General features: G+C 52.4%; 1 protein-coding gene and 1 pseudogene across 1 annotated transcript; both read left to right on the top strand.

The window, feature by feature from the left end:
• The first annotated feature begins 2,620 nt into the window (after positions 1-2,620).
• On the top strand, positions 2,621-9,949 carry LOC105469615 (galactose-3-O-sulfotransferase 3). Its single transcript, XM_011720913.3, has 3 exons — positions 2,621-2,845; positions 6,335-6,571; positions 8,210-9,949. The coding sequence occupies exons 2-3, from the start codon at positions 6,447-6,449 to the stop codon at positions 9,378-9,380; spliced, it is 1,296 nt and encodes a 431-aa protein (XP_011719215.1). The 5' UTR covers positions 2,621-2,845; positions 6,335-6,446; the 3' UTR covers positions 9,381-9,949.
• A 4,119-nt stretch (positions 9,950-14,068) lies between these two features.
• Positions 14,069-15,895, top strand: LOC105469822 (eukaryotic initiation factor 4A-I-like; annotated as a pseudogene).
• The last annotated feature ends 9,884 nt before the right edge of the window (positions 15,896-25,779 follow it).

A 25,779-nucleotide genomic window follows, 5' to 3' on the forward strand; every position in this document is an offset into this window, starting at 1 on the left:
GCCCCTCGGCCGTCTGGTCGCTAGGCCTCCTGGGAGTTGTAGTGCGCAGGTCTCGGTCTCTGCCGGCCCTGCGCCAGGCTACGGCCCAGAAGGCCGGCGGCGGGCCGGAGGGCGGGGCTGCGGGGAAGGCTGGCCCTGCCCCGAGGGAGTGTTTTCTGCGCCTCACCTGCGGGAGCGCAGGCTGTCAAGCCTTCCGGCCCGGCTCCCCGGTCAGAGCCTCGGACTCTTACGCTCCCAGGGAGTCCCGAGAGACTCATTTCCCCGGCGGCTCCGCGTTGCGGGCGCCAAGCGGGAGGCTGGAGCCAATGCCCGGGATAAAACAGTGTCTGATTGTCTGCCCGCCCACCCCCGGCCCAGGCCCGGATGAATGGGCTGAAAGGGGATCCGAGCCAGGAGAGGAGCGGGCCCGCCCGGGCTGAGCTCCAGCTGCCGACCTGGGGGAAGGGCGACACTAAAGCCCCCTTTTCCACCTTCCAAGCCGGCTCAAATGTCGTCTTCACTAAGCTTTCTCCCGCTTTCCTTTCCTTTCTTAGAGTTCCCATAATACATTCGAATCTCCACCGTTTGATAAGTCTTTCTTGCCCTTTCTTCCTACCTGCATCCCAAAAATGTGAGCAGGGACTTGATCTTTTTCAGTCTCGCATCACCTGCCGTTCAAGAGGCGCCCAATAAATGATTACTGGGAAAAAGGAACAATGTTTCTGGTGACAGTATTTGTGTCTTTTAGTCTCAAAAATAAACTCAGGCCCCTTTTCCCTCAGCCGCACCTGCACTGGGGGCCCACCTTGCCGCCCACTCCCCACCCCAACTCCCCGTGGTCTTTGGGGACAGAGGCAGATACTGGCAGGGATTCTTGCCTGCCTAGCATCCACCTCTCGCTGTCCCACACCATCAATTCAATTTCTCTCCCCACCTCTGCCACTAGCTCTGCCCTGTCACTAACAGCCAGGCTCACTGTGTGTGTTTTTATGTGTATTGAGTACGGGAATGGGGAGACTTCAGTGAAATGGTCTCATTTTCCCCCAAACATCCCCTTCAGATCTTTTCTCCAGCTCCATTTTGCCAACTGCCCCCCGTGGAGAAGAAGCTGGGAACAGGGGAAAAAAGAATGGGGCACCAGGTCTGGGGAAGGTGAGGTTTGGGAGAGACAGGGAAAAGGACTGGGTTGAGAAAGCTTGGCTCACATCCTAGCACTGGGTGGGAAGTCCTCTTCCTCCTACCCAAACCTTGACCTTTCCCCTTTGCATCAATATCACTATGGCAGGCTCCTGCTGCCACTCCCAGAGGGGAAGCCAAACCTGGAAAGGACAGTAAGGAAGACAGAACAATGGTGCCCTTCCCTCCAGCTTGTCAGCCCACTCAGGCAGAACCTTTCTAGCCCAAAGGAAGGCTCTTCTGCTCCCTGTAACTGGAGAGCCAGAGCAGGTCATCTGAGGCTGAAGGCCTCAAGCGATGTGTAGGTGCTAGGGAAGGGGGCGGGGTCTCTGAGGCAGGATAAACTAAAGGCTGATGGTGGAGCCTCATTTTATGACAGCTCTGGGAAAGAGGCAAGGTATCAAGATCCTCCTCCCACCCCGACATTGTACACAGTGGAGGATTGATAGGCAGAGAAGGTGACATGCCCAAGGGGCCGAACTGGGGCCACCAGCAGTCCTTCTGACTCTCAGAGTCCCAATTTCCTCCTCCTTAACCGTAACAAGGACCCTCATACAATACTACCTATTTCCTATGTGGACCTAGAAGGGCGTATCCAGCCCCTTCCAGTCCCACCTTTGGATGACTACCCAGCTCCAGGATCCTTGCTTTACCAGGCCCAGAGCAAAATAAAAAGCAGGTGGGCAGGTCAGCCACAGAACTCAGTGTGGGGCTCTCAGTGTCTGGCATGGCTTTGAGAGGTGCTGCTGCCCAGCTCCCAGGTGATAGGAACTGAGGACTAAGAAGTTCACATGAATCCTTCATGTGTATTATCTCTGCTACCTCAGAACAGCTTCCCATTTTAGAGCTGGAAGCAATAGGGCTCAGGGAGTTGCCTCTTGACTTTGGGATTTAAGAGCAAACCAGGATTGAACTTGGGTTCTTTGATGCCTGATGGCAGGTGCCTAGGCAGGGGTCCCAGCCTCACTATAGCTCTGATCAGGAGTGAGTGGGTCTGGAGTCCTAGCGAGGAAGAATGGGTGAGCAGCCAGAAGCTACATCAGAAGGTATGGGGGACACGCTGGAAGGGAAGTGGGTGTGTGGGCACAGATGGGACCAGACAAGGCTGGAGCACTGCTTCTCTGCTGGAGGAGGATAGAGAGGATGTGGGTACCTGCAAGTGTACCTGTGTCTCGCTCACCCAGGAGCCCAAATATGACCGGTGGTGCCCCGGAATACCCAGCAATGCAGGAGCATCCAGACACCTTCCTGGCCTCAGTTTCCCTGTCTGAGTGAGAGAAGGCAGCTGGCCACATTAGTGTCCAACTCTGCAAGGTTGCCAGAGTAAGATAACTGCATCTGAAGATGCCACCCAGAGACTGTTCACGACAGCCAGCGGGCAAGCCGGGAGACCACCCTCCTTCCCGCTTTCTTTCCCCTCTCTCCCCTCTCCCCTACTTGCTCGCGGCCTGGCCCCGCCCCTCGCCTGCCTCCGGTGTGCGATGGGGGGCGGGGGGCGGGCAGAGCCGGGAGGAGCGAGCCTAGCGGACGCCGCCACCTGATCCCATCCAGGCGCTGAGAGGCAAGCCACCGGCACTCGGCGCGCAGGGCCCTGGGCACCCTCGGACCCCGTGCGGATTTCAAGACAAGGGTCTAGAGATAGCGGCGGCCGCCCCCAGCCCGGGCGAGAGGCAGAGCCCAGGCGCGCGGTGTGAGTACTGCAGTGGCCGGCCTGGGGTTGGGGGAGTGGGAGTGGACCAGACCGGGATGGGGGCCGAGAGGCGGGCGAGAGAGTATCTTGGGGGCCTAGTGCCTGGAAAGCATGAGGAGGGGGGCGCTCTACCCCTGGAAAGTGGGAGAAGATAGGGTGAGCGGGCCAATCTGGCCTATCCCCTATGGTGACCAGATCCCACTGGCAGGATCCCTGGGGGATGCTGGGATGAAACTGAGGGAGCGGGAGGTATGGTGCGGGTGGGCACTAATGGAGACAGGAGGATGGAGGGAATTCCGAGGCAGGGATGATGCAGGGGTGGATGAGAGAGAGGGAAGGCTGGGGGGCCAGGGGCAGACCTGGTGCAGGCTGGGGGGTGGGGGAGGAGGAAAAAGAGGGAGGTGGAAAGATGTGCTCTCCTGGGCCAGTACTTTGCAGACCCCCTGAAATTACCCCTCAGTAATTTGCAGCTTCCTCTGGAGCACCCTGGGTCAGGGTCCCTCAACACTGGGCTGTCCTATCCCTCAAGTCAGGACAGGATGGAGTCTCCGGGCCATCCAGCAGTCAGGGCCAAGTAGTCCAGTCCAGGGCACCCCTTCCTCTGAGTACATCAGTTTCAGCTCTAGAGCTCAGAGGAGACAGAGGAGAAAGGGCTCCTTTAGGAGGGTGGGCACCCAGGCCCATTTTCAAAGCTCTGGTAGGCTCTACTATTTCTTTGGTTCCCTAGAGAAAAGCAAGCAATTTGCAAGACTGGGCAGCAGCGTGAGGTAGACTGTTCTGACTAAAATTAGCACTGACATTCTGATGAGCCTGGGCGTCCTGACCTGCCTGGGATAGCTGGGAGAACTCTCTCCATGGAGAAGACACCAGGCAGAATGGGGAGTTGTGTGAAGCATCTGAAGGCAGGAGCCAGGGCCACTGCTGTAAAGCTTGGCTCCAGCAGCACCACCATGCACCCCACACCAGCCAGAAAATCAGATGTAAACCCAGCCCAATGACCCCTCCCTGACAGGCACTGCCTTGGCTCCATCTCCAAAACAGGCATCTTGGAGTCAAATTGCCAAGGCAAGGCAGGCCTCCCACAATGTCCGAGCAGCACCCTCTCTCAGGACCTGGAATGTTTAGCCTGGCCGAGTGCCTGCCCAGAGGAGACAGGGTTACTGCTTCCAAATACCTGAAGGTCTGTCATGGAGAAAAATGTTCTGTGTGCTCTAGGAGGGCAGCACTACCAAGAGTGCAGAATGGGAGGTGGAAGGGGCAGGCTGAAGCGGGTGCTACCACTGGCAGGGTAATCCTGGCTGTCCCGGAAAGAACCTGAACAGCTGTAAGTTGCTCAGAAATGGACCAGGCTGTATCGGGAGGTGATGAACACCCTGTCACTGACAGTGGCCATACAGATGCTAGTGCCCACCTTCAGGGGCTGGTGTCCAGGGAATTGCTGCACTGAGGATGCTCTGTCCCCTACCCCTAAGCAGCCTCAGACTGGGGCCTGGCTAGCTCCCCAGAGCTCAGCCATGTGGGAAAGTGGGGAAAGGCCCGGGAGTGGATGGAGGGGGATACCAGGCACCTGTCACTCTGTGAGGCCAGTTGAAGCTCTGCCCCGGGAAAGGTCCCCCATAGCTAGGCTTGACTTCCTTGGCTGACTCTGAATCCTCTGAGAAATAGGGTGGTTTCTGCAAGTTTAGCAAAAGTAGATGTAGACTCACCCCTTCCCCTCTTGGGACACTTCTGTCTAATCACCAAGTTCTCTAAGCAGCAGGAATGACAGAGGAAAAAACTGTGTATCCTTAGAGGGCCAAGGGCTCTCACTTCCTCCTGCAAGCAGCCCCAGCCAGGCCAGGCCAGCCCTTCTCTGCCCCAGCAATCCTTGAAGAAACAGGGAAAGCCTTAGACTTCCTCTGCTGTGCCCTTGGTTGCCCTCTGTGACTGGACCCTTCACCCTTGGCTCCGGCCGGATTAAGTCTGTCTGCAGGCAGGTGGAGGGAAGCAGCGATAAGGCCTAGAGAGAAGGGGAGGCATAAGCAGGACATCTTTCCACCCAAACAGGTTTAAATGTAATCCAGGATTAAGGCAGTAGGGTCAAGAAGAGAGACTGGAAGCCAAGCCCAGGGCTCCTGGAAAAGGTGATGATCAAAAGGGTTTTCATATTACCTCACCCCTCCTGGGACCCAGGTGTCCTAGTTCCACATGCACATGCCCATCAAGTTCCAGGCTCCCCCTCCCCCATGGAGAAGGATATGTGTGAGGGCTGAAGCTGAACTTGAACCTGGAGACTAAGGCCCCACCCTAGCTTGGGGACAGGCATCACTGCTGAAGCGGACTTTCCACAGAAGCTGCCCAGGATTGGGCTGCCCTTAAGCCAAGGCATTCCTGTGGGAAAAGGAGACTTGTGCGAGACCAGGCCCTCCTCCCTTCTCTCACTCCTGGGCTTACCTGGGATGGAAGCTCACCTTCTCCTGGAGATCCTCAGTAGGGCAACAAGCAGGAGCCACCTCTTACCCGACCCGCACCCCCGCCCAGGCTGCCATCCCATTGCTTTGGTCAGGCACTTTTCCCTGCAGAGTCAGCTGATGGGGCTGCCTGGGTTTCAGGTGTCTGGGGATGGAATCCAGATAGGGCTCCAGAATTTCAAGACCTTCCTTTCCCTCATGAATTTCTCAGTCTTGGGCCCTCAGGGCAGGAGCCCAGCTAGGAGCGCTCAGGACTCGGAAGCATGCAGAATTGCCAGAGTCTAGGGCAAGGTTGGGGAAATGAGTTCTCTTACAGAAATAGCATATACAGTGCCTAACGGCATGGACTTCGGAGCCAGAAACAGCAGGTATGAATCTCATTTCTACTGTTACCAGCTGTGTAGCTATAGACAAGTGATATCATCTCTCAGAGCCTCAGTTTCCTTATCTGTACAGTGGGAATAATACCTATGTCAGGGCTGTGGTGAGGACTAAATGGGAATAAGTATGTAATAATATAGTACATAGAGTAAGCCTGCAGTTTCGACTCAAAGCCGTATCGATCCAAGGAGGTGAAGGCCTGATCAGTGTTTCTGAGAAGCTCGGTTTCTCTGGGGAGTCAGGACCAACCCTGGGCTACAGCAATTGTGCAAGGAGTCCTGGAGGAGAGGAAACTTTGAGTTGAGACCTCTTTGTTCTGAGCTAAGCCCTGGTGCTGAAGCCACTCCACCGGGGAGACATGTACAAATGACCATGAGACAAAGACAAGTTAGGAGCAGGCAGAGAGACAGAGACAGGGCTGAGGGGTGGGAGTGGCTACGGCCTGAAGGGCTGGCTACACCCCAGACCGTGTAATTCCACCCAAGACTAGGTTATCTGGAGCAGTAAGGAGATAGGGTCTTGGTAGCAGGAGGCAGGAATCTGATCTGCTCTGGCCTCTCTGTTCACCCCACCTCTTGGAGCTCTTTGCATCAGACCTGCTGGGGCGCAGAGCCCATCTCCTCTGCCCACTGCAAACTCATCTGCCTTCTTCTGCCAGGCTTCTCGGGAACACTGGCCCTGCTACCAGAGCCACAGGATCCCCCATGAGTGCCTGTGAAGGGAGTCCTGGATAGCGAGGCCCTGGCTGGTCCAGGGGTGGGTACTCCGCCATGCCACCCATCCTCCAGCGCCTGCAGCAGGCCACCAAGATGATGAGCCGCCGGAAAATCCTGCTGCTGGTGCTAGGGTGCAGCACCGTAAGCCTTCTCATCCACCAGGGGGCGCAGCTCAGCTGGTAAGGGGGCGTGGCCTCGGCGAGGGGGCGGGGCCCCAGGGGGTCCAGAGCTCCCCTCCCCGTTCTTCCACCTGCCAGAAGAGTCCTGCTAGGCTTGGCTCTTTCCCTCTATTCTGAACGTGCTTTCCCTTTAGGGCCACACAGCCTCCCTGGACAGGGGCTGCTCTTCAATGAAAGGGTTGAGTGACTTGCTCAAAGTTACAGAATCAGTTAGCTGAGATCCGAATCCAGCTCAACTCCTTCCCAGAGCATGCAGCTAAGCATCTCTGCAGTGGAAACAACTTCGCACGACTTCCCTAGTGCTGGGCAAGGCCAAGTCCCCTCACTTCTCTGAGCCCCAGTTTTCTCATCTATAAAGTGAGACATGATGTGTGTGACGCAGCCAGTCACCCTCATACAGGATACCATGTGATTCATGGGAACCCCGACCCTATTCTGACTCACTGTGTGAGCCCAACAAATCCCTGCACCTCTCCGGGCACTTGATGTCCCCATTTTCTACACTGTCTGCCCCTGAGAATGGTGTGAATGGGCCCAGCCCTCCTTGCCAGATAATTTGCTGGTTTGAAATCCCAAACACCCATATTTTAAGAATGAAGCAACAGAAATGAAAGCTTCACGAGGGCTATGATTATTGTTTTGTATATTACTGTATTTCTTGAGCCTAGCATAACCTGGCACATAGTGGAGACCCAAAAAATATTTGATGACTGAATGAATGAGGCTTTAGAGGCCTTAAGAGAAACATAACAATGGGTTGCTGCAGAGCCCAGTGCCAACCATCTACAAAGTGAGGAGCCAGCTAAAGAGTAAAAATGAAAAAGAACAAAAGGATTTAGTGACCATGTGAGTTGTCTCCAGACTTTGTGTAAGTGATTGTTCTCCTTTTGGCCCTCAGTTTCTACATATACAAAGTGGGATTCCTCAAAGATCTCCAGGGGTCTTTATCCTTTATTTATTTCTGCATAAACAAATTATCTTAAAGCTTAGCAGCTGGAAACACAAACATCTGTTATTGTGGGTCACGAAGCCAGGTGCGGCTTATTGGGAACTTCTGGACCAAGGTCTTTCATGGGGTTGCAACCAAGGTGTTTGCTGGTGATGCAGTCTCATCCGAAGGCTTGATTGGAAGGGAGCAGCTTCCAAGCTCACTCACGTGGTTTTGACTGGCTTCAGGTCTTCAAGTGGGCTGGTGGACTGAGGACCTTAGGTCCTTATGGGCTTTTCCCACTTAGTGGTAGCTCCCTATAGGGCTGCCCACTATATGGCAGCTTGCTTCCCCCAGCATCTGTCATCCCGGATTAAGTGAAAGACACCAAGATACTAGCCAGCCACAGTCTTTCTATGATGAAATTTAAGAAGTGACATCCCATCATTTCTGCCCTCTCCTCTTCTTTAGATGCACTGATAAGTCCAGCGTACCTCAGGTGAGGGGAATACTCAAGGGCGTAAATACCAGGAGGCCAGCAGGGATCATAGGGGGCATCTTAGAGGCTACCCAGCACCGCCCTCGACCTTTCCATGAGTGCAGACTAGGCGGGGCCGCGCTGTGGGGCATCCACAGTCCTTGGGTAAGGCCAGGGGTCAAGCAGCAGCCCCCTCACACCCTCCTCTCTGCACACCCCTCGGGCCTGGCAGGTACCCCAAGCTGTTCCCCCTGAGCTGCCCTCCTCTGCGAAACTCGCCGCCGCGCCCCAAGCACATGACCGTGGCCTTCCTGAAGACTCACAAGACGGCAGGCACGACGGTGCAGAACATCCTGTTCCGCTTTGCCGAGCGCCACAATCTGACGGTGGCCCTGCCGCACCCGAGCTGCGAGCACCAGTTCTGCTACCCGCGCAACTTCTCGGCGCACTTCGTGCACCCGGCCACGCGGCCGCCGCACGTGCTGGCCAGCCACCTGCGCTTCGACCGTGCGGAGCTGGAGCGCCTCATGCCGCCCGGCACCGTCTATGTCACCATCCTTCGCGAACCGGCCGCTATGTTCGAGTCGCTCTTCAGTTACTACAACCAGTACTGCCCGGCCTTCCGGCGCGTGCCCAACGCCTCGCTCGAGGCCTTCCTGCGCACGCCCGAGGCCTACTACCGCGCCGGCGAGCACTTCGCCATGTTCGCACACAACACGCTGGCCTACGACCTGGGCGGTGACAATGAGCGCAGCCCGCGCGACGACGCCGCCTACCTGGCGGGCCTCATCCGCCAGGTGGAGGAGGTTTTCTCGCTCGTCATGATCGCCGAGTACTTCGACGAGTCGCTAGTGCTGCTGCGGCGCCTGCTGGCCTGGGACCTGGACGACGTGCTCTACGCCAAGCTCAACGCGCGCGCCGCCAGCTCGCGCCTGGCCGCCATCCCCGCGGCGCTGGCGCGGGCGGCGCGCACCTGGAACGCCCTGGACGCCGGCCTCTACGACCACTTCAACGCCACCTTCTGGCGCCGCGTGGCGCGCGCCGGCCGCGCGTGCGTGGAGCGCGAGGCTCGCGAGCTGCGCGAGGCCCGCCAGCGCCTACTGCGGCGCTGCTTCGGGGACGAGCCAGTGCTGCGGCCTGCCGCGCAGATCCGCACCAAGCAGCTGCAGCCGTGGCAGCCCAGCCGCAAAGTGGACATTATGGGCTACGACCTGCCCGGCGGCGGCGCCGGCCCGGCCACCGAGGCCTGCCTCAAGCTGGCCATGCCCGAGGTCCAGTACTCGAACTACCTGCTGCGCAAGCAGAAGCGCCGGGGCGGTGCGCGGGCTCGGCCCGAGCCGGTCCTGGATAATCCCCCGCCTCGGCCCATCCGAGTGCTGCCTCGCGGGCCTCAGGGTCCCTGAGCTCCGCAGGCCTCTAGGAGTATGGGTCCTGGGTCCTGGGTCCTGCCCTGCCCTGTCCTCCCAGGAGTTCAGCCAGGCGCTGCCTCCATGTCCTGCCCCATGAGAGCCCTTTCTTTTCAAGGGGCTTGAGTCCCTCGCCGAACTTTGGGGTACGCCTCCGTGAGCCCCCTCTCCCTATCGTGGGCTGAACCCCGCCTTCGGGCACGGCGCTGATAGGCTGGATCCAGCACTGGGCCACCCTCTTCTTCCCAGCTGGTTGGTGATTTTGACGAGAGGCCTGAGGGCTGTCCAGAACTGCTCACTCTGCCTTTTTCTGGGGGCTGAGCGCCCCCGACCTGTCTTTTCCAAGTGGATAAGCCCAGGCCCCGCGGAGAGAGGCTGAGCCCTGGGGAAAGGCTGCTCTTGCTCTCCTTCCCAGGGCTTGAGGCTCCCTATACTTTTCTGTCTTCCAGGTTCTACCCTCCCCACAGACCTAAGCTGCTCCCAGTCTATCAGAACCAAGAGTTCTTGGGTTGGGATTTTTGTCTGGTTGGTTTTTCTTTTTTTTAATAAAACATCTTTAAAATGTGCGAGTCGTATGTCAGTCATAGAAGCCGGATTCCCCACATTTGAGGATGAAACGAATTCCCAGGAGGAGCTGTGGCTGGAGCCATGAGGATGGGGGCGTGGACTCAAGGTCCCCCGCCACCTGGCATAGGCCCACAACCCTTCTCAACTGCTTGACTGACTAGGCCCCCAACACAGACTGGCCACGTCAGCCCCACTCACTTTCCACATCGTTCTTTTTCACAAAATTCTGCAACATTTACTGAGCATCATCTCTGTAATTTGGAGATACAGGTGAACCAGGCAGATAGGGCCTTATTTTCATGGAGCTCATGGGGAAACTTTGGAACAGGAGCAAAGCAGGTAAGCAAAGAGGAAGGACTGGAGGGATTAGAGCAAAACACCTCCTTGGGTGGAAGGAGGATCATTTTCAGGTAAGGAGCTGCCTAACTCAGAATTTGACCTCCCCCTGTGAATCACTGACTTCACTAATGGCCTGCTTTCCTCACAAGAAGACAACTCATACTCAGATGAAGACCAATCCCTTTCTGCGATTTCCTTTAACACAGCAAGATACCCAGCACTTCGAGGTGAAATCTCCCTTAAGACTGAGTAGCAGAGAATCGGGACTTTTTCTGTTACTTTCTTCAGAGCTATATCGACATATCTGGACAAGTCATAAAAACAATAGCTATTATGGTCTACGGTGTGCCAGCCACTGCTTAAGGGCTTTATGTATATTAACTTTGGAGATGGGTGCCATTTTCCAGGTGAGGGAACTGAAACCTGGGGGAGATTAAGTCAGGGTCACACAGCCAGAAAGTGGCCACTAGGATCTGAACCAAGACAGTGTGGCTTCAGAGTCTGTGCTCACAAGCGCTGTCTGTAGTGCCATTCAAATAAAAAAGGCCACCTGCCACAAGCTAGGCTGACTCCCAGCACCTTCCCCCAAAAGAATGTAAAGGGAAGAACCAAGACACTGTATCAGCAACTCTTTTTTTTTTTTTTTTTTTGAGACGGAGTCTGGCTCTGTCGCCTGGGCTGGAGTGCAGTGGCCAGATCTCAGCTCACTGCAAGCTCCGCCCCCCGGGTTTACGCCATTCTCCTGCCTCAGCCTCCTGAGTAGCTGGGATTACAGGCGCCCGCCGCCTCGCCCGGCTAGTTTTTTGTATTTTTTAGTAGAGACGGGGTTTCACCGTGTTCACCAGGATGGTCTCGATCTCCTGACCTAGTGATCCGCCCGTCTCGGCCTCCCAAAGTGCTGGGATTACAGGCTTGAGCCACCGCGCCCGGCCTATCAGCAACTCTTTATCCTTGGAACCGTTGGAAACAACGGTTGACCTGTTTGGACAATGAACATTGCAGTGATTGGTTGGCAGGTTGGATGACACGCTGGGCTTGAAAGGGGACTGTTGGTATGGCACCCCACTTTTTACCAGCAGAGCTCTGAAAAAGGCAATAATTAGAATCATGCAAAAGCATAGTTAAGTTTCTGACATTAAGCAGCAGTAAAGAATTGTACCAGACTCAAAGTGGTCTATCCAAAAATAGGTGTCCTCTGGCCCCCAGCCAGTAAGGTGCTTGCCATTGTCTCCATCTGCACCCCCAGCCCTAGCCTCTGGTCATAACTCTGCCAGGAACATCCTTCACCTTGCCCTCAGTTGGCCTGGAAAATTCAGACATGCCTTTAAATCTACTTTTTTTTTTTTTTTTTTTTTTTTGACAGTCTCACTCTGTCTCCCAGTCCGGAGTGCAGTGGTGCAATCTCGGGTCACTGCAACCTCCACCTCCCAGGTTCAAGGGATTCTCCTGCCTTAGCCTCCTGAGTAGCTGGGATTACAGGTGCCTGCCACCACACCCGGCTAATTTTTGTATTTTTAGTAGAGATGGGGGGATTCGCCATGTTGGCCAGGCTGGTCTCGAACTCCTGACCTCAGGTGATCTGCCCACCTCGGCCTCCTAAAGTGCTGGGATTATAGGCATGAGCCCCCACGCCTGGCCAAGTCTGCTTTGATAAGTGTCCCAGTTCATTATGTGTTGCCATAAAAAAATGACTGAGGCTGGGTAAATTAAAAGGTTTATTTGACTCAATCCTGATGACTAGAAAGTTCAGGATTGGTATATGTATCTGGCGAGGGTCTCAGGCTGCTTCTGCTGGGCACCCCAAGTATGCAGAGACCACAGGGGAAGCAAGGAGGTCACAGGAGGTGCCAGGTCTTTTTAACAACCAGCTCTTGGAACTGAGAGTGAAAAAACACACTTAATCCTCAGGGAAGGCATTAATCTTTTCATGAGGAATCCACACCCATGAGCCAAACACCTCTCATTAGGCCTACCTCCAACATTGTGGATTAAATGTCAACATGAGGTTTAAGGGACAAACAGCCAAACCACTGCAATAGGCCTCCCCTGGCCTCCCTGGCCGCCAGGCAGGCAGGCCCTCCTTTATAAACCTTGCCCCACCTCAGCAGAGAGCACAACTCTGGTCTCAGAAAAATCTGGAGTCAGGGGCAAATGGAATCATCAGGTACTTGGAGAGGGTTCTCTGTTTGACTCAGGGGCAAGGGCAAATCCTAAAGCTGAGCAGGGGCTCTGGAACTCTTTGGTGGGAACATCTCCAGCTTCAGCCACAACCAGGTGAACAGGCCTCAGCCCCTGGGACCCCAACCCCTAGGACTCCTGCAAGGAGGCTCCTTCCACCAACAAACACTGGGTGCTGCCCACTCTGTGCCTACTCAGAATGGTCCCAGAACTTTGGCAGTGAGTGAAACGTGGTCCCTGCCTTGAGGAGCTCACCCTAAGGTCTAGAGAAGATGTGGAGGCAGCAAACCTGGCCAACAATGACTCGATGGGGGTGATCTTGCCTTGTGATTAACCACTGGGGCTCTGGAGTTCAAACCCTGGCTCTGCCATCTACCAGTTACATACTTTGAACTTAGCCTTTGAGTCTCGCTTTCCTCACCTGTGAAATAAACAGGCCCCTAGCACAGGTCCTGGCACACAGAGGTTCTCCCAAGATGGCATCTCTGGTTTCATCAGGACTCCTCCAAGGTCAACACCTTTCATGTTGTAGATGTTATAGTTTGACACATCTATTAGAAGAGTTTTTTTCGCAGATGGAAGAAAGCATTTTGAGGAAGGGGTGACTTTTTCTACTTTCCCCAAAGCCATGGTATGGGCTATGAGCAGCCTTGATTTTTTCTTTGTTTGTTTGTTTGTTTTGAGACAGGGTCTCACTCTGTTGCCCAGGCTGGAGTGCAGTAGTGCAATCATAGGTCACGGCAGCCTCGAACTCAAGTGATCCTCCCATCTCAGTCTCCTGAGTAGCTGGGACTATAGGCTCATGGCACCATACCCAGCTAATTATTTACTTTTTTTGTAGAGACAGGGTTCTTAGTATGTTGCTCAGGCTGGTCTCAAACTCCTGGACTCAAGTGATCCTCCTGCCTTGGCCTCCCAGAGTGCAGGGATTGCAGGTGTGACCCATCACACCCAGTCCAGCCTTGATTTTCATGAATATAGGAAGCACAAAGTGTGTAAGGAGCAAAGGGGAGGACAGGAATGCCTGCCTGAGGTCAGGAGAGGTTCTCTGGAGAAGAGATGTCCCAGATGAGAACAGGGATGGAGGAAGGGGCTCTGGACAGAGGGAACAATACATGCAACACGCAGAGGTGCCGGATATAAGAAAGCCTGGGCTCTGTGAGACAGGGATGCTGGGCCATCTGGCTGGGGAGAAATATGCCAGTGCCAGATTATGAAAGCCCTTGAATGTCATGCTTAGAAGTTCAGATTGAGGCCGGGCATGGTGGCTCATGCCTGTAATCCCAGCACTTTGGGAGGCCGAGGCAGGCAGATTGAGGTCAGGAGTTCCAGACCAGTCTGACTAACATGGTGAAACACTGTCTCTGCTAAAAATACAAAAATTAGCTGGGCATGGTGGCGGGTGCCTGTAATCCCAGCCACTCGGGAGGCTGAGGCAGGAGAACGGATTGAGCCTGGGAGGTGGAGGTTGCAGTGAGCTGAGATGGCGCCACTGCACCCCAGCCTGGGTGACAGAGCAAGACTCCATCTCAAAAAAGCAAGAAAAAGAAGAGGAAGGACAAGGAGAAGGAGAAGTTCAGATTGGCTAGTTTCTAAGGATCATGTGGATGAATCAAGATTCCTAGTCCAAACACAATGATCCTGAGGGAATGGAGCCTGAAGGCATCACCCAGAGCATCTGGAATGAGATTGTCAACAGCTTTGATGACATGGACCTCTTGGAGCCCCTCCTTCATGGCTTCTATGCCTATGGTTTTGGGAAGGTCTCTGACTTCCAGCTGCATTAGTCTTCCTCCTATCAAAGGTTATGTTGTGGTTGATTGCTCAAGCCCAATCTGGGGCTGGGAATATGGCCACATTTGCCATATCCATTCTACAGCAGATTGAATGGAATCTTAAGGCTACCCAGGCCTTGGTCCTGGAACCCACTTGAGAATTGGTTCAGTAGATGCAGAAAACGGCCATGGCATTAGATTATGTGTGTGCCTCCTGTCACACCTGCACTGGGGGCACGCACATGCATGTTGAAGTAGAAGCAGAAGCTGCAGATGGAAGCTCCCCATATCATCGTAGTACTCCTGGCCACGTATTTCATATGTTTCACTGGAGACACTGTCTCCCAAATACAGCAAGAGGCTTGCATTGGATGAAGCTGATGAAATGTTAAGCCAAAGATTCAAGAACCAGATCTATGCCATATTCCAAAACCTCAGCCAGTCACAGTGGCTCACACCTGTAATCCCAGCACTTTGGGAGGCAAAGGAGGGAAAATCACTTGAGCTCAGGAGTTGGAGAATAGCCTGGGCAACAGAATGAGACCACAGTTTCTACAAAAAAAATTTAAACATTATCTGGGCGTAGAGGCATGCACCTGTAGTCTCAGCTACTTGCGAAGCTGAGGCACAAAGATCACTTGAACCCAGGAGTTGGGGGCTGCAATGAGCTATGATCACACCACTGCATTCTGGTCTGTGTGACAGAGTGAGATCTGTCTCTAAAAGTAACAATAATTAATAAATAAAGCTCAACAGCAACACTCAGATGGTTTTGCTATCAGCTATAATGCCTTTTGATGCACTTGAGGTGACCAAGAAGTTCATGAGGGACCCTGCCAGAATCCTTGTCAATAAGGAAGAGTTTGCCCGGGCGTGGTAGCTCATGCCTGTAACCCCAGCACTTTAGGAGGCCGAGGCGGGCGGATCACGAGGTTAGGAGATTGAGACCATCCTGGCTAACACGGTGAAACCCCATCTCTACTAAAAATACAAAAAAATTAGTCAGTTGTGGTGGCAGGTGCCTGTAGTCCCAGCTACTCGGGAGGCTGAGGCAGGAGAATGGCGTGAACCCAGGAGGCGGAGCTTGCAGTGAGCCGAGATAGCGCCACTGCACTCCAGCCTGGGCGACAGAGCGAGACTCTGTCTCAAAAAAAAAAAAAGAAGGAAGAGTTCACCTGGAGGGTATCTGCCAATTTTACATCAGCATAAAACAAGAGGAGTCGAAGCTGGGACCACTGTGTGACTTGTATGGAGCCCTGATCATCATCCAGGCAGTCATCTTCACCAATACCCCAAGGAAGGCTGATTGGCTCACTGAGAAGATGCTTGCCAGAGACTTAACCGTTTCTGCCATGCATGGAGATATGAACCAAAAGGAACAAGATATGATCATGAGGAGTTCCATTCTGGCCCTAGCAGAGCATTGATTACCACTGGTCTCCTGGCCAGAGAATGTGCCAGGTTTCTTTAATCATCAGCTATGACTTTCCCACCAACAGGGAAAATGATATTCAAAATGAGAGTCAGTCATGGTGGATGTTTTGACCATAGGGTGTGGCTCCTAACACAGTAACACCAGAAGACAGGGGGACTAATCTAGACATCAAGACATTGTACATCACCCCCACTGAGGAGATGGCTCAGTGCTGTTGACCACATCTGAGGGGAGCTGATCTGCCACCTGGCTGGTCAATTTTGGGACTGAGGCTGGGCGCAGTGGCTCACGCCTGTAATCCCAGCACTTTGGGAGGCCGAGGCGGGCGGATCACGAGGTTAGGAGATCAAGACCATCCTGGCTAACACAATGAAAGCCTGTCTCTACTAAAAATACAAAAAAATTAGCCAGGCGTGGTGGCGGGTGCCTGTAGTCCCAGCTACTCAGGAGGCTGAGGCAGGAGAATGACGTGAACCTGGGAGATGAAGCTCGCAGTGAGCCGAGATCGCACCACTGCACTCCAGCCTGGGTGACAAAGTGAGACTCCATCTCAAAAAAAAAAAAAAATCAGGGCTGAGGAGCAGCAGGAGGTGGAGGGAAGGGAGCTGAGGGATGGACATCTTGTTTTTTTTTGGAGACCTAGTCTCAATCTCGCTCTGTTATCCAGGCTGGAGTGCAGTGGTAAGATCTCGCCTCACTGCAACCTCTGCCTCCCGGGTTCAAGTGATTCTCCTGCCTCAGCCACCCGAGTAACTGGGATTACAGGTGTGTGCCACCACACCTGGCTAATTTTTATATTTTTAGTAGAGACGGAGTTTCACCATGTTGGCCAGGATGGTCTCGAACTCCTGACCTCAAGTGATCCTCCCGCCTCAGCCTCCCAAATTGCTGGGATTACAGGCATGAGCCACTGCACTCAGCCTTGTCATTTTTTTCTTTGAATAAATGTGACTTTTGAGGCCAAAAAAAAAAAAAAAGGAACAATGAACATTTAAGATGATTTTTTTCTTTGGGAGGGTGGGCTCTTGCCCCAGATGTCATCTGTTCTCTCAAAAAACATTTATCCATTTCTCCCGATCCCAGCTGAATTCCTCTGAGAATGATTCAAAAGGCCATACTATGTCAGTCAGTCTTATTTGTTGGGCCAAATCAGGAGGGAGATTTTAAAATATTTTTTCTAAAAGTTGGGATTGTTTTGTATGGAATGCTGGCATAAGTGGAATGGCCAGAGATGACTAGCAGTGGAGGCTGGGCTGTCCCCAGAGCTGAGAAGATCACTGTCTCTGTCCATCTGGAGCTTGTTCCTGGCACAAGAGAGTGCCGTGGCATGCAAGGACAGCTCTCTTGTAGGTGATGGAGAGCTACTGAGGTAAGCAGGAGAAAGGCCTTTAGTAACAAGCTGCATGGCCAGGTGTGGTGGCTCACGCCTATAATCCCAGCACTTTGGGAGGCCAAGTCGGGGTGGATCACTTGAAGTCAGGAGTTTGAGACCAGCCTGGCCAACATGGTGAAACCCCATCTCTACTAAAATACAAAATTAGCCGGGTGTGGTTGCGTGTGCCTGTAATCCCAGCTACTCAGGAGGCTAAGGCAGGAGAATGCCTTGAACCCAGGAAGTAGAGGTTGCAGAGAGCCGAGATCACACCACGGCACTCCAGCCTGGGTGACAGAGCAAGACTCCATCCAAAAAAAAAAAAGCTGCAAATGCCACTAAGAGAAGGCACGTTAATAAGAACAATGATACTAGCTTCTACTGAGCACTTACTGTATTAGGCTGTTTTTGCATTGCTATGAAGAAATACCTGAGTCTGGGTAATTAAAGAAAAGAGGTTTGATTGGGGCCGGGCACAGTGGCTCATGCCTGTAATACCAGCACTTTGGGAGGCCGAGGCAGGTGGATCACGAGGTCAGGAGATAGAGACCATCCTGGCTAATAGGGTGAAATCCTGTCTCTACTAAAAACAAAAAAAAATTAGCCAGGTGTGGTGACGGGCGCCTGTAGTCCCAGCTACTTGGGAGGCTGAGGCAGGAGAATGGCGTGAACCCAGGAGGCAGAGCTTGCAGTGAGCCGAGATCAACCACTGCACTCCAACCTGGGCTACAAAGTGAAAAAAAAGAAAAGAGGTTTGATTGGCTCCCAGTTCTGCTGGCTGTACAGCCATGGTGCTGGCATCTGCTCAGCTTCTGGGGAGGCCTCAGGAAGCTTACAATTGTGGTGAAAAGTGAAGTGGAAGCAAGCTTATCACATGGCAAGAGCAGGAACAAGGTCAGTGCCCTCTGGGGGGAGGTGCCACACACTTTCAAACAACCAGATCACTGTGAACTCAGAGCAAGAACTCGCTGATCACCAAGGGGATGGTGCCAAGCCATTTGATCACCAAGGGGATGGTGCCAAGCCATTCATGAGGGATCCACCCCATGATCCAAACATCTCCCACCAGGCCCCACCTCCAACACTGGAGATCACATTTCAACATGAGATCTGGGCAGGGCAGTGGGGACACACAGCCAAACCATATCACTTACTATATACTAGGTCAGTGGTCCCCAACTTTTTGGCACCAGGGAGTGGCTTTGTGGAAGACTATTTGTCCATGGTGTGAGGGGTAAAGGGGGATGGTTTTGGGATGAAACTGTTTCACCTCAGATCATCAGGCATTAGATTTTCATAAGGAGTGCACAACCTAAATCCCTCGCACATGCAGTTCACAATAGGGGATTCACACTCCTCAGAGAATCTAATGGTGATCTGACAGGAGGCAGAGCTCAGGTGGTAATGTCTATGGCCCAGGGGTTGGGGACCCCTGTGCTAGGTGCTCTTCTCTACACTTTATGTATTTTTTAACTTATTTGATTTTCGTTTTGCTTTGTTTTTGAGATGGAGTCTAGCTCTGTTGCCCAGGCTGGAGTGCAGTGGTGAGATCTCGGCTCACTGCAACTTCTGCTGCTCAGGTTCAAGTGATTCTCCTGCCTGAGCCTCCCAAATAGCTGGATTACAGGCACCCACCACCACACCTGGCTAATTTTTGCATTTTTAGTAGACACAGGGTTTCACCATATTGGCCAGACTGGTCTCAAACTCCTGGCCTCAAACAATCCACCTGCCTTGGCCCCTCAAAGTGCTGGGATTACTGGCATGAGCCAGCAGGCCCAGCCAACTTACTTGATTTTTACAACACCCTAAGAGGTAGTTGTTACTCTTCTCTCCCTGTTTTATTTATTTTAGAGACAGGGTCTCACTTGTCACCCAAGTGACAAGTCTCAGCTACTCGGAGGGAGCAGTGGTGCGATTGTGGCTCACTGCAGCCTCAAACTCCCAGGCTCAAGCAGTTCTCCCTCAGCCTCCTGAGTAACTGGGATTACAGGAAGGTACCACTGAACACCCAGCTATATCCCCTCTTGTAGAAGAGGAAACTGAGATACAAAAAGTTGAAGTGCCCAGGCTCATACAGCCGGGAGAAGCTGAGCTAGGACAGAAACCAGAGTGCTCAGGCTCCAAAGCCCAGGTCTTTCCACCACAATACATTACCCGACCCCCTGAAACACCCTCTCAGCCATCCCTGCAGCCTCTTTATTAAAGAGCCTCATTATAAAAGCCTCCTGGGAGCAGGTTTGAGTGGGAGGGAGGGGCAGAGAGCCCAAGTGCTTTGGGAGCCCAAGTGAGGCGGGGCACAGAGAGAGAAGCTGGTGCTCCGCCAACACAACTGGGCAGCTTCCCAGAATGGGCCAGAGGCGTGGAGAGGGGCTGTGGGGCAGAGGTGCCTGAAGAAAGGGGCTAGACAGTCAGTTCCAGCTAGAGGAGGGCATGGAGGACAGGAAGGGGAGCCCCTTTCTCCACCTCATAGACTCTAGATTAGCTCCTCTGGCCCAGCAGGGCTACAGAAATCTGAGGATCCCTGCCAGCCAATCCTCTTCTTCCCAGCAAGAGTTCCCCTGGTTGCCCTCCAGTGGGCAAAGGACAGGACAGGATCACCCTCCACCACTCCCATCCTCCACATTCATCCTGATCTCATGGGATTGCTATAACACCCAGGCAACAGAGGGCAAAGGAGTCAAGTTCTCATGCTGCATTAAAAATGGGAAGACTCAAGCTGGGCACGGTGGCTCACGCCTGTCCCAGAACCTTGGGAGGCCGAAGCAGATGGATCACTTCAAGTCAGGAGTTTGAGACCAGTCTGGCCAACATGATGAAGCCCCATCTCTACTAAAAATACAAAAATTAGCCAGGTGTGGTGGCGTGCGCCTGTAATACCAGCTACTCAGGAGGCTGAGGCAGGAGAATCACTTGAACCTGGGAGGCGGAGGTTGCAATGAGCCAAGATCACACCACTACACTACAGCCTGGGCGACAGAGTGAGACTCCATCTCAAATAAATAAACAAACAAATAGTAAAGACAATAAATACTCAAAACTCATCACTTACTAATTAGTTTACTACAATTTACTTTTTTTTTTTTTTTTTTTTGACACAGGGTTTCACTTCTGTTGCCCAGATGAGTAGAGTGGTGCGATCTTGGCTCACTGCAGCCCTGACCTCCCTGGGCTCAGGTGGTCCTCCCACCTCAACCTGGCACCCCTGGTGCCACCGTGTTGGGCTAATCAGTTTTTAATAGACAGGATCTTACTGTGTTACTCAGGCTAGTCTCAAAATCCTGAGCTCAAACGATCTGCTGGCGTTGGCCTCCCAAAACACTGGAATTACAGGCATGAGCCACCGCGCCCAGTCAGTGGTGTGTTATTTACGGCCTATCTCTTCCAGGACAGCACTTGGTGGTGTTACATTGGTAACCTGAAATCAGCCATCGTGAGAGTATTTACACTACAAATCAACAAACATTATACATCAGAAGTTTTATTGATTTGTTGACTGCCTAGACCAGGGATGAGCAAACTATAAGCAAATCTGGACTACCACCTGTTTTTGTAAATAAAGTTTTATTGGAACACAGTCACACTCATGTATTTACGTCTTGTCTAAGGCTGTTTATGCACTACACTGGCAGAGTTGAGTAACTGCAATAAGATCATATGGCTCCCAAAGCCTAAGACATTTACCACTTCATGGAAGGAGTTTGCTGACCTGTAGCCTGGATTTAAGAAAACACTGGAGGGAGGCCGGGCGCGGTGGCTCACGCCTGTAATCCCAGCACTTTGGGAGGCCGAGGCGGGCGGATCACAAGGTCAGGAGATCGAGACCACGGTGAAACCCCATCTCTACTAAAAATACAGAAAATTAGCCGGGCGCGGTTGTGGGCGCCTGTAGTCCCAGCTACTCGGGAGGCTGAGGCAGGAGAATGGCGTGAACCCGGGAGGCGGAGCTTGCAGTGAGCCGAGATCGCGCCACTGCACTCCAGCCTGGGCGACAGAGCGAGACTCCGTCTCAAAAAAAAAAAAAAAAAGAAAAGAAAAGAAAACACTGGAGGGGCCAGTCACGGTGGCTCATGCCTGTGATCCCAGCACTTTGGGAAGCCAAGGCAGGCAGATAACTTGAGGTCAGGAGTTCGAGACCAGCCTGGCCAACATGGTGAAATCCCATCTCTACTAAAAATACAAAGATTTGCTGGGCGTCGGGGCAGGTGCCTGTAATCCCAGCTACTTGGGAGGCTGAGGCAGGAGAATTGCTTGAATCTGGGAGGCAGAGGTTGCAGCGAGCCAAGATTGTGCCACTGCACTCCAGCCTGGGCAACACAGTGAAACTCAGTTTTTTTTAAAAAAAGAAAAGAGGCTGGGCTTAGTGGCTCATGCCTGTAATCTCAGTACTTTGGGAGCACAAGGTAGGTGGATTACCTGAGGTCAGGAGTTCGAGACCAGTCTGGCCAACATGGTGAAACCCCGTCTCTACTACAAACACAAAAATTAGCCAGGCTTGGTGGCGGGCACCTGTAATCCCAGCTACTTGGGAAACTGAGGCAGGAGAATTGCTTGAACCCGGGAGGCGGAGGTTGCAGCAAGCCAAGATTACACCATTGCACTCCAGCCTGGGTAACAAGAGCAAAACTCCATCAAAAAAAAAAAGGAAGGAAGGAAGGAGGGAGGGAGGGAGGGAGGGAGGGAGCGAGGGAGCGAGGGAGGGGAAAGAAGGAAGGAAGGAAGGAAGAAGGAAGGAAGGAAAGAAAGAGAGAGAGAGAGAAAAGAGAAGAGAAGAAAAGGAAGAGAGAAAAGCGCGCCAGGCATGGTCACTTATGCCTGTAATCCCAGCATTCTGGGAGGCTGAAATGGGAGGATCACTTGAGCCCAGGAGTTTCACACCAGCCTGGTCAACATAGTGAGACCCAGTCTTTACAAAAACAAGTTTTAAAAATTAGCCAGGTGTAATGGTGCATACCTGTAGTACCAGCTACTTGGGAGGCTAAAGGGGGAGGGAGGATTGCTTGAGCCCAGGAGTTTGAGGTTACAGACAGTGGTGAAGGAAAATTCTCCCAGTGGGTGGAACCTTGGGGCAATACATCTGTGGATGCTTTCTGTGGAGGAAAGGTGGCCTAAGGTACAGATTTACACAGACTCGTGAGCAGCATCTGATAGGCTAGCCAGCTGCAGAGACTTGAAAAGAGCACAACTGGCAATCCGATGGCCTAGGAGACAGGACTGTGAACAGCTTCTCAAAATAGTCACAGGGTGGGAAGATTCCCATATGAAATGCCCATCAGAGAGCAATCGGTGGAGGAGCCCTCAGTGATGAGATAGGATGACTCGCCGTAGATTGTGTCAGCCTCTTTACCCGGCCAGACCCATGCTTTCTCAATGGTCCCATACACAGAGTGCTCCACCACCAGATGTCTGTGCGTGCTAGAAAATGGCTGTGCTCAATTGGCCAGGGGTGGTGGCTCATGCCTGTAATTCCAGCACTTTGGCAGGCTGAGGCGGACGGATCACTTGAGGTCAGGAGATGGACACCATCTTGGCCTACATGGTGAAATCCCGTCTCTACTAAAAAAAATACAAAAAATTAGCTGGGCGTGGTGGCGGGCACCTGTAGTCCCAGCTACTCGGGAGGCTGAGGCAGGAGAATCCCTTGAACCAGGGAGGTGGAGCTTGCAGTGAGCCGAGATGGTGTCACTGCACTCCAGCTGGGGCGACAGCGCGAAACTCCATCTCAAAAAAAAAAAAAGAAAGAAAGAAAGGAAAAAGAAAAAGAAAAGAAAATGGCTGTGCTCAGGCCAGGTGTGGTGGCTCATGCCTGTAATCCCAGCTACTTGGGAGGCTGAGGCAGGAGAATCACTTGAACCCGGGAGGCAGAGGTTGCAGTGAGCCAAGGTCACATCATTGCATTCCAGCCTGGGCAACAAAAGTGAAACTCCATCTCAAGAACAAAAAAGGAATGCCTTTGTCTAAGTTTTTATACAGTGTTTTTAATTCATTTTCTTTTTTTTTTAAGATTTTTTTTTTTTTTTTTCTGAGACAGAGTCTTGCTCTGTCACTGAGGCTGGAGTGCAGTGGCACAATCTTGGTTTACTATAACCTCCACCTTCTGGGATCAAGCAATTCTCAGGTCTCAGCCTCCTGAGTAGCTAGGACTACATGCTCCCACCACCATGCCCAGCTATATTTTGTTTTTATTTTTGTATTTTTAGTAGAGAACTAGGGTTTTGCTGTGTTGGCCGAGCTGGTCTCGAATTCCTGGCCTCAAAGTGATTCACCTGCCTTGGCCTCCCAAAGTTCTAGGATTACAGGTGTGAGCCACCATGCCGACATTTCTTTTAGTTTTTAAAATTAAAAAGAAATATATTGCTAGGCCTGGTGGCTCACGCCTGTAATCCCAGCACTGTTGCCCAGGCTGGAGTGCAGTGACAAAATCTCAGCTCACCGCAACCTCCGCCTCCCGAGTTCAAGTGATTCTCCCACCTTGGCCTCCTGAGTAGCTGGGATTAGAGACATGCACCACCACACCCAGCTAATTTTTGTATTTTTAGTAGAGATGGGGTTTCACCATGTTGGCCAGGCTGGTCTCGAACTCCTGACCTCAGGTGATCTGCCTGCCTTGGCCTCCCAAAGTGCTGGGATTACAGTCGTGAGCCACCACACCCAGCCTGCCTGGCCAGATTTATTTATTTATTTATTATTTTATTTTATTTTATTTTGAGACAGAGTCTTGCTCTGCCACCCAGGCCAGAGTGCAGTGGCACAATCTCAGCTCACTGCAAGCTCTGCCTCCTGGGTTCACGCCATTCTCCCGCCTCAGCCTCCCAAGTAGCTGGGACTACAGGCACCCGCCACCACGCCCAGTTAATTTTTTGCACTTTTAGTAGAGACATGTTTCACCGTGTTAGCCAGGATGGTTTTGATCTCCTGACCTCATGATTCGCCTGCCTCGGCCTCCCAAAGTGCTGGGACTACAGGCGTGAGCCACCGCACCCAGCCTGCCTGGCCAGTTTTTAAAACATTTTCAGGTTAGCTAGTCTTTGTTGAATAAAGGCAAACATTTTGCTGCATCATTACTTTCCATCTCCAAGAGTTTCCGACACCAGTGCCTCTCTGTGAAGAAAGCAGTGTGTTGTGACAACATCAAGTTTTTGTTTGTTGGTTTTGTTTTTTTCCAAGGACAGTAAAAATTCTTATGGAGGCAACCATTGATTTGAACCATCAGTATAAATGCCAAGGTAGTTCTTCCAAGACAGACTTTTTGATGATTCGTCATATGAAATGACATTAAATCTATCTTGGCTTTTTGTTTGTTTGGGAAAGCTGAAAATTTTCTTGATGATCGTGCTGACCATTTACAGATCTTACTAGTGCTATAGCGTGGTAAGCATTCACCATTTTATTGATGAAATCAGTTGACTCATCAGCCAGGATAAAGATTAAGTTGTAGCCCGGCGCAGTGGCTCACGCCTGTAATCCCAGCACTTTGGGAGGCCGAGGAGGGTGGATCACAAGGTCAGGAGATCAAGACCATCCTGGCTAACACGGTGAAACCCCATCTCTACTAAAAATACAAAAATAAAATTAGCTGGGCACAGTGGTGGGTGCCTGTAGTCCCACCTACTCGGGAGGCTAAGGCAAGAGAATGGCGTGAACCCGGGAGGTGGAGCTTGCAGTGAGCCGAGATCGCGCCACTGCACTCTAGCCTGGGTGACAGAGCGAGACTCCCTCTCAAAAAAAAAAAAAAAAGATCAAGTCGTTTTTCAGTTTATTATCAAGAAAACAAAAATAGGCCGGGCGCGGTGGCTCAAGCCTGTAATCCCAGCACTTTGGGAGGCCGAGACGGGCGGATCACGAGGTCAGGAGATCGAGACCATCCTGGCTAACACGGTGAAACCCCGTCTCTACTAAAAAAAATACAAAATACTAGCCAGGCGAGGTGGCGGGTGCCTGTAGTCCCAGCTACTCAGGAGGCTGAAGCAGGAGAATGGCATAAACCTGGGAGGCAGAGCTTGCAGTGAGCTGAGATCCGGCCACTGCACTCCAGCCCGGGCGACAGAGCCAGACTCCGTCTCAAAAAAAAAAAAAAAAAAAGAAAACAAAAATAAAATCCTGTTCAGTATCAGAGATCATGTCGTCAATATGTGAGGTTGCTGTTCTCTCTCAGGATAGAGTCTTTTCTTTCTTTCTTTCTTTTTCTTTTTTTTTTTTTGAGATGGAGTTTCGCTCTTGTTGCCCAGGCTGGAGTACAGTGGCGTGATCTCGGGTCACTGCAACCTCCACCTCCTGGGTTCAAGCGATTCTCCTGCCTCAGCCTCTCAAGTAGCTGGGATTACAGGCGCCTGCCACCACACCTGGCAAATTTTTGTATTTTTATTAGAGACGGGGTTTCAGCATGTTGGCTAGGCTGGTCTCAAACTCCTGACGTCAGGTGATCCATCCTTCTTGGCCTCCCAAAGTGCTGAGATTACAAGTGTGAGCCACCATGCTTGGCCTTTTTTCTTTTTCTTTTTTTTTTTTTTTTTAAATAGACAAGGTCTTGCTCTGTCACCAAGGCAGTGGAGTTATCACGGCTCACTATAGCCTCAGCCTCTTGGACTCAAGTGATCCTCCTGCCTCAGCCTCTGGAGTAGATGGGACCATAGCATGCCACTGTGCTCGGCTAATTTTTAAATTTTTTATAGAGAGGGTCTTTCTCTGTTTTCCAGGCTGGTTTTGAACTCTTAGCCTCAAGTGATCCTC

This window comes from Macaca nemestrina, chromosome 12, assembly GCF_043159975.1.
Source record: "Macaca nemestrina isolate mMacNem1 chromosome 12, mMacNem.hap1, whole genome shotgun sequence".
NCBI lineage: Eukaryota > Metazoa > Chordata > Mammalia > Primates > Cercopithecidae > Macaca > Macaca nemestrina.

Coding starts and splice junctions, on each gene's coding strand:
- LOC105469615 (XM_011720913.3), top strand. CDS start 6,447: ATGCCACCCATCCTCCAGCGCCTGCAGCAGGCCACCAAGATGATGAGC. Junction 6,572..8,209: donor CAGGGGGCGCAGCTCAGCTG/GTAAGGGGGCGT, acceptor CGGGCCTGGCAG/GTACCCCAAGCTGTTCCCCC.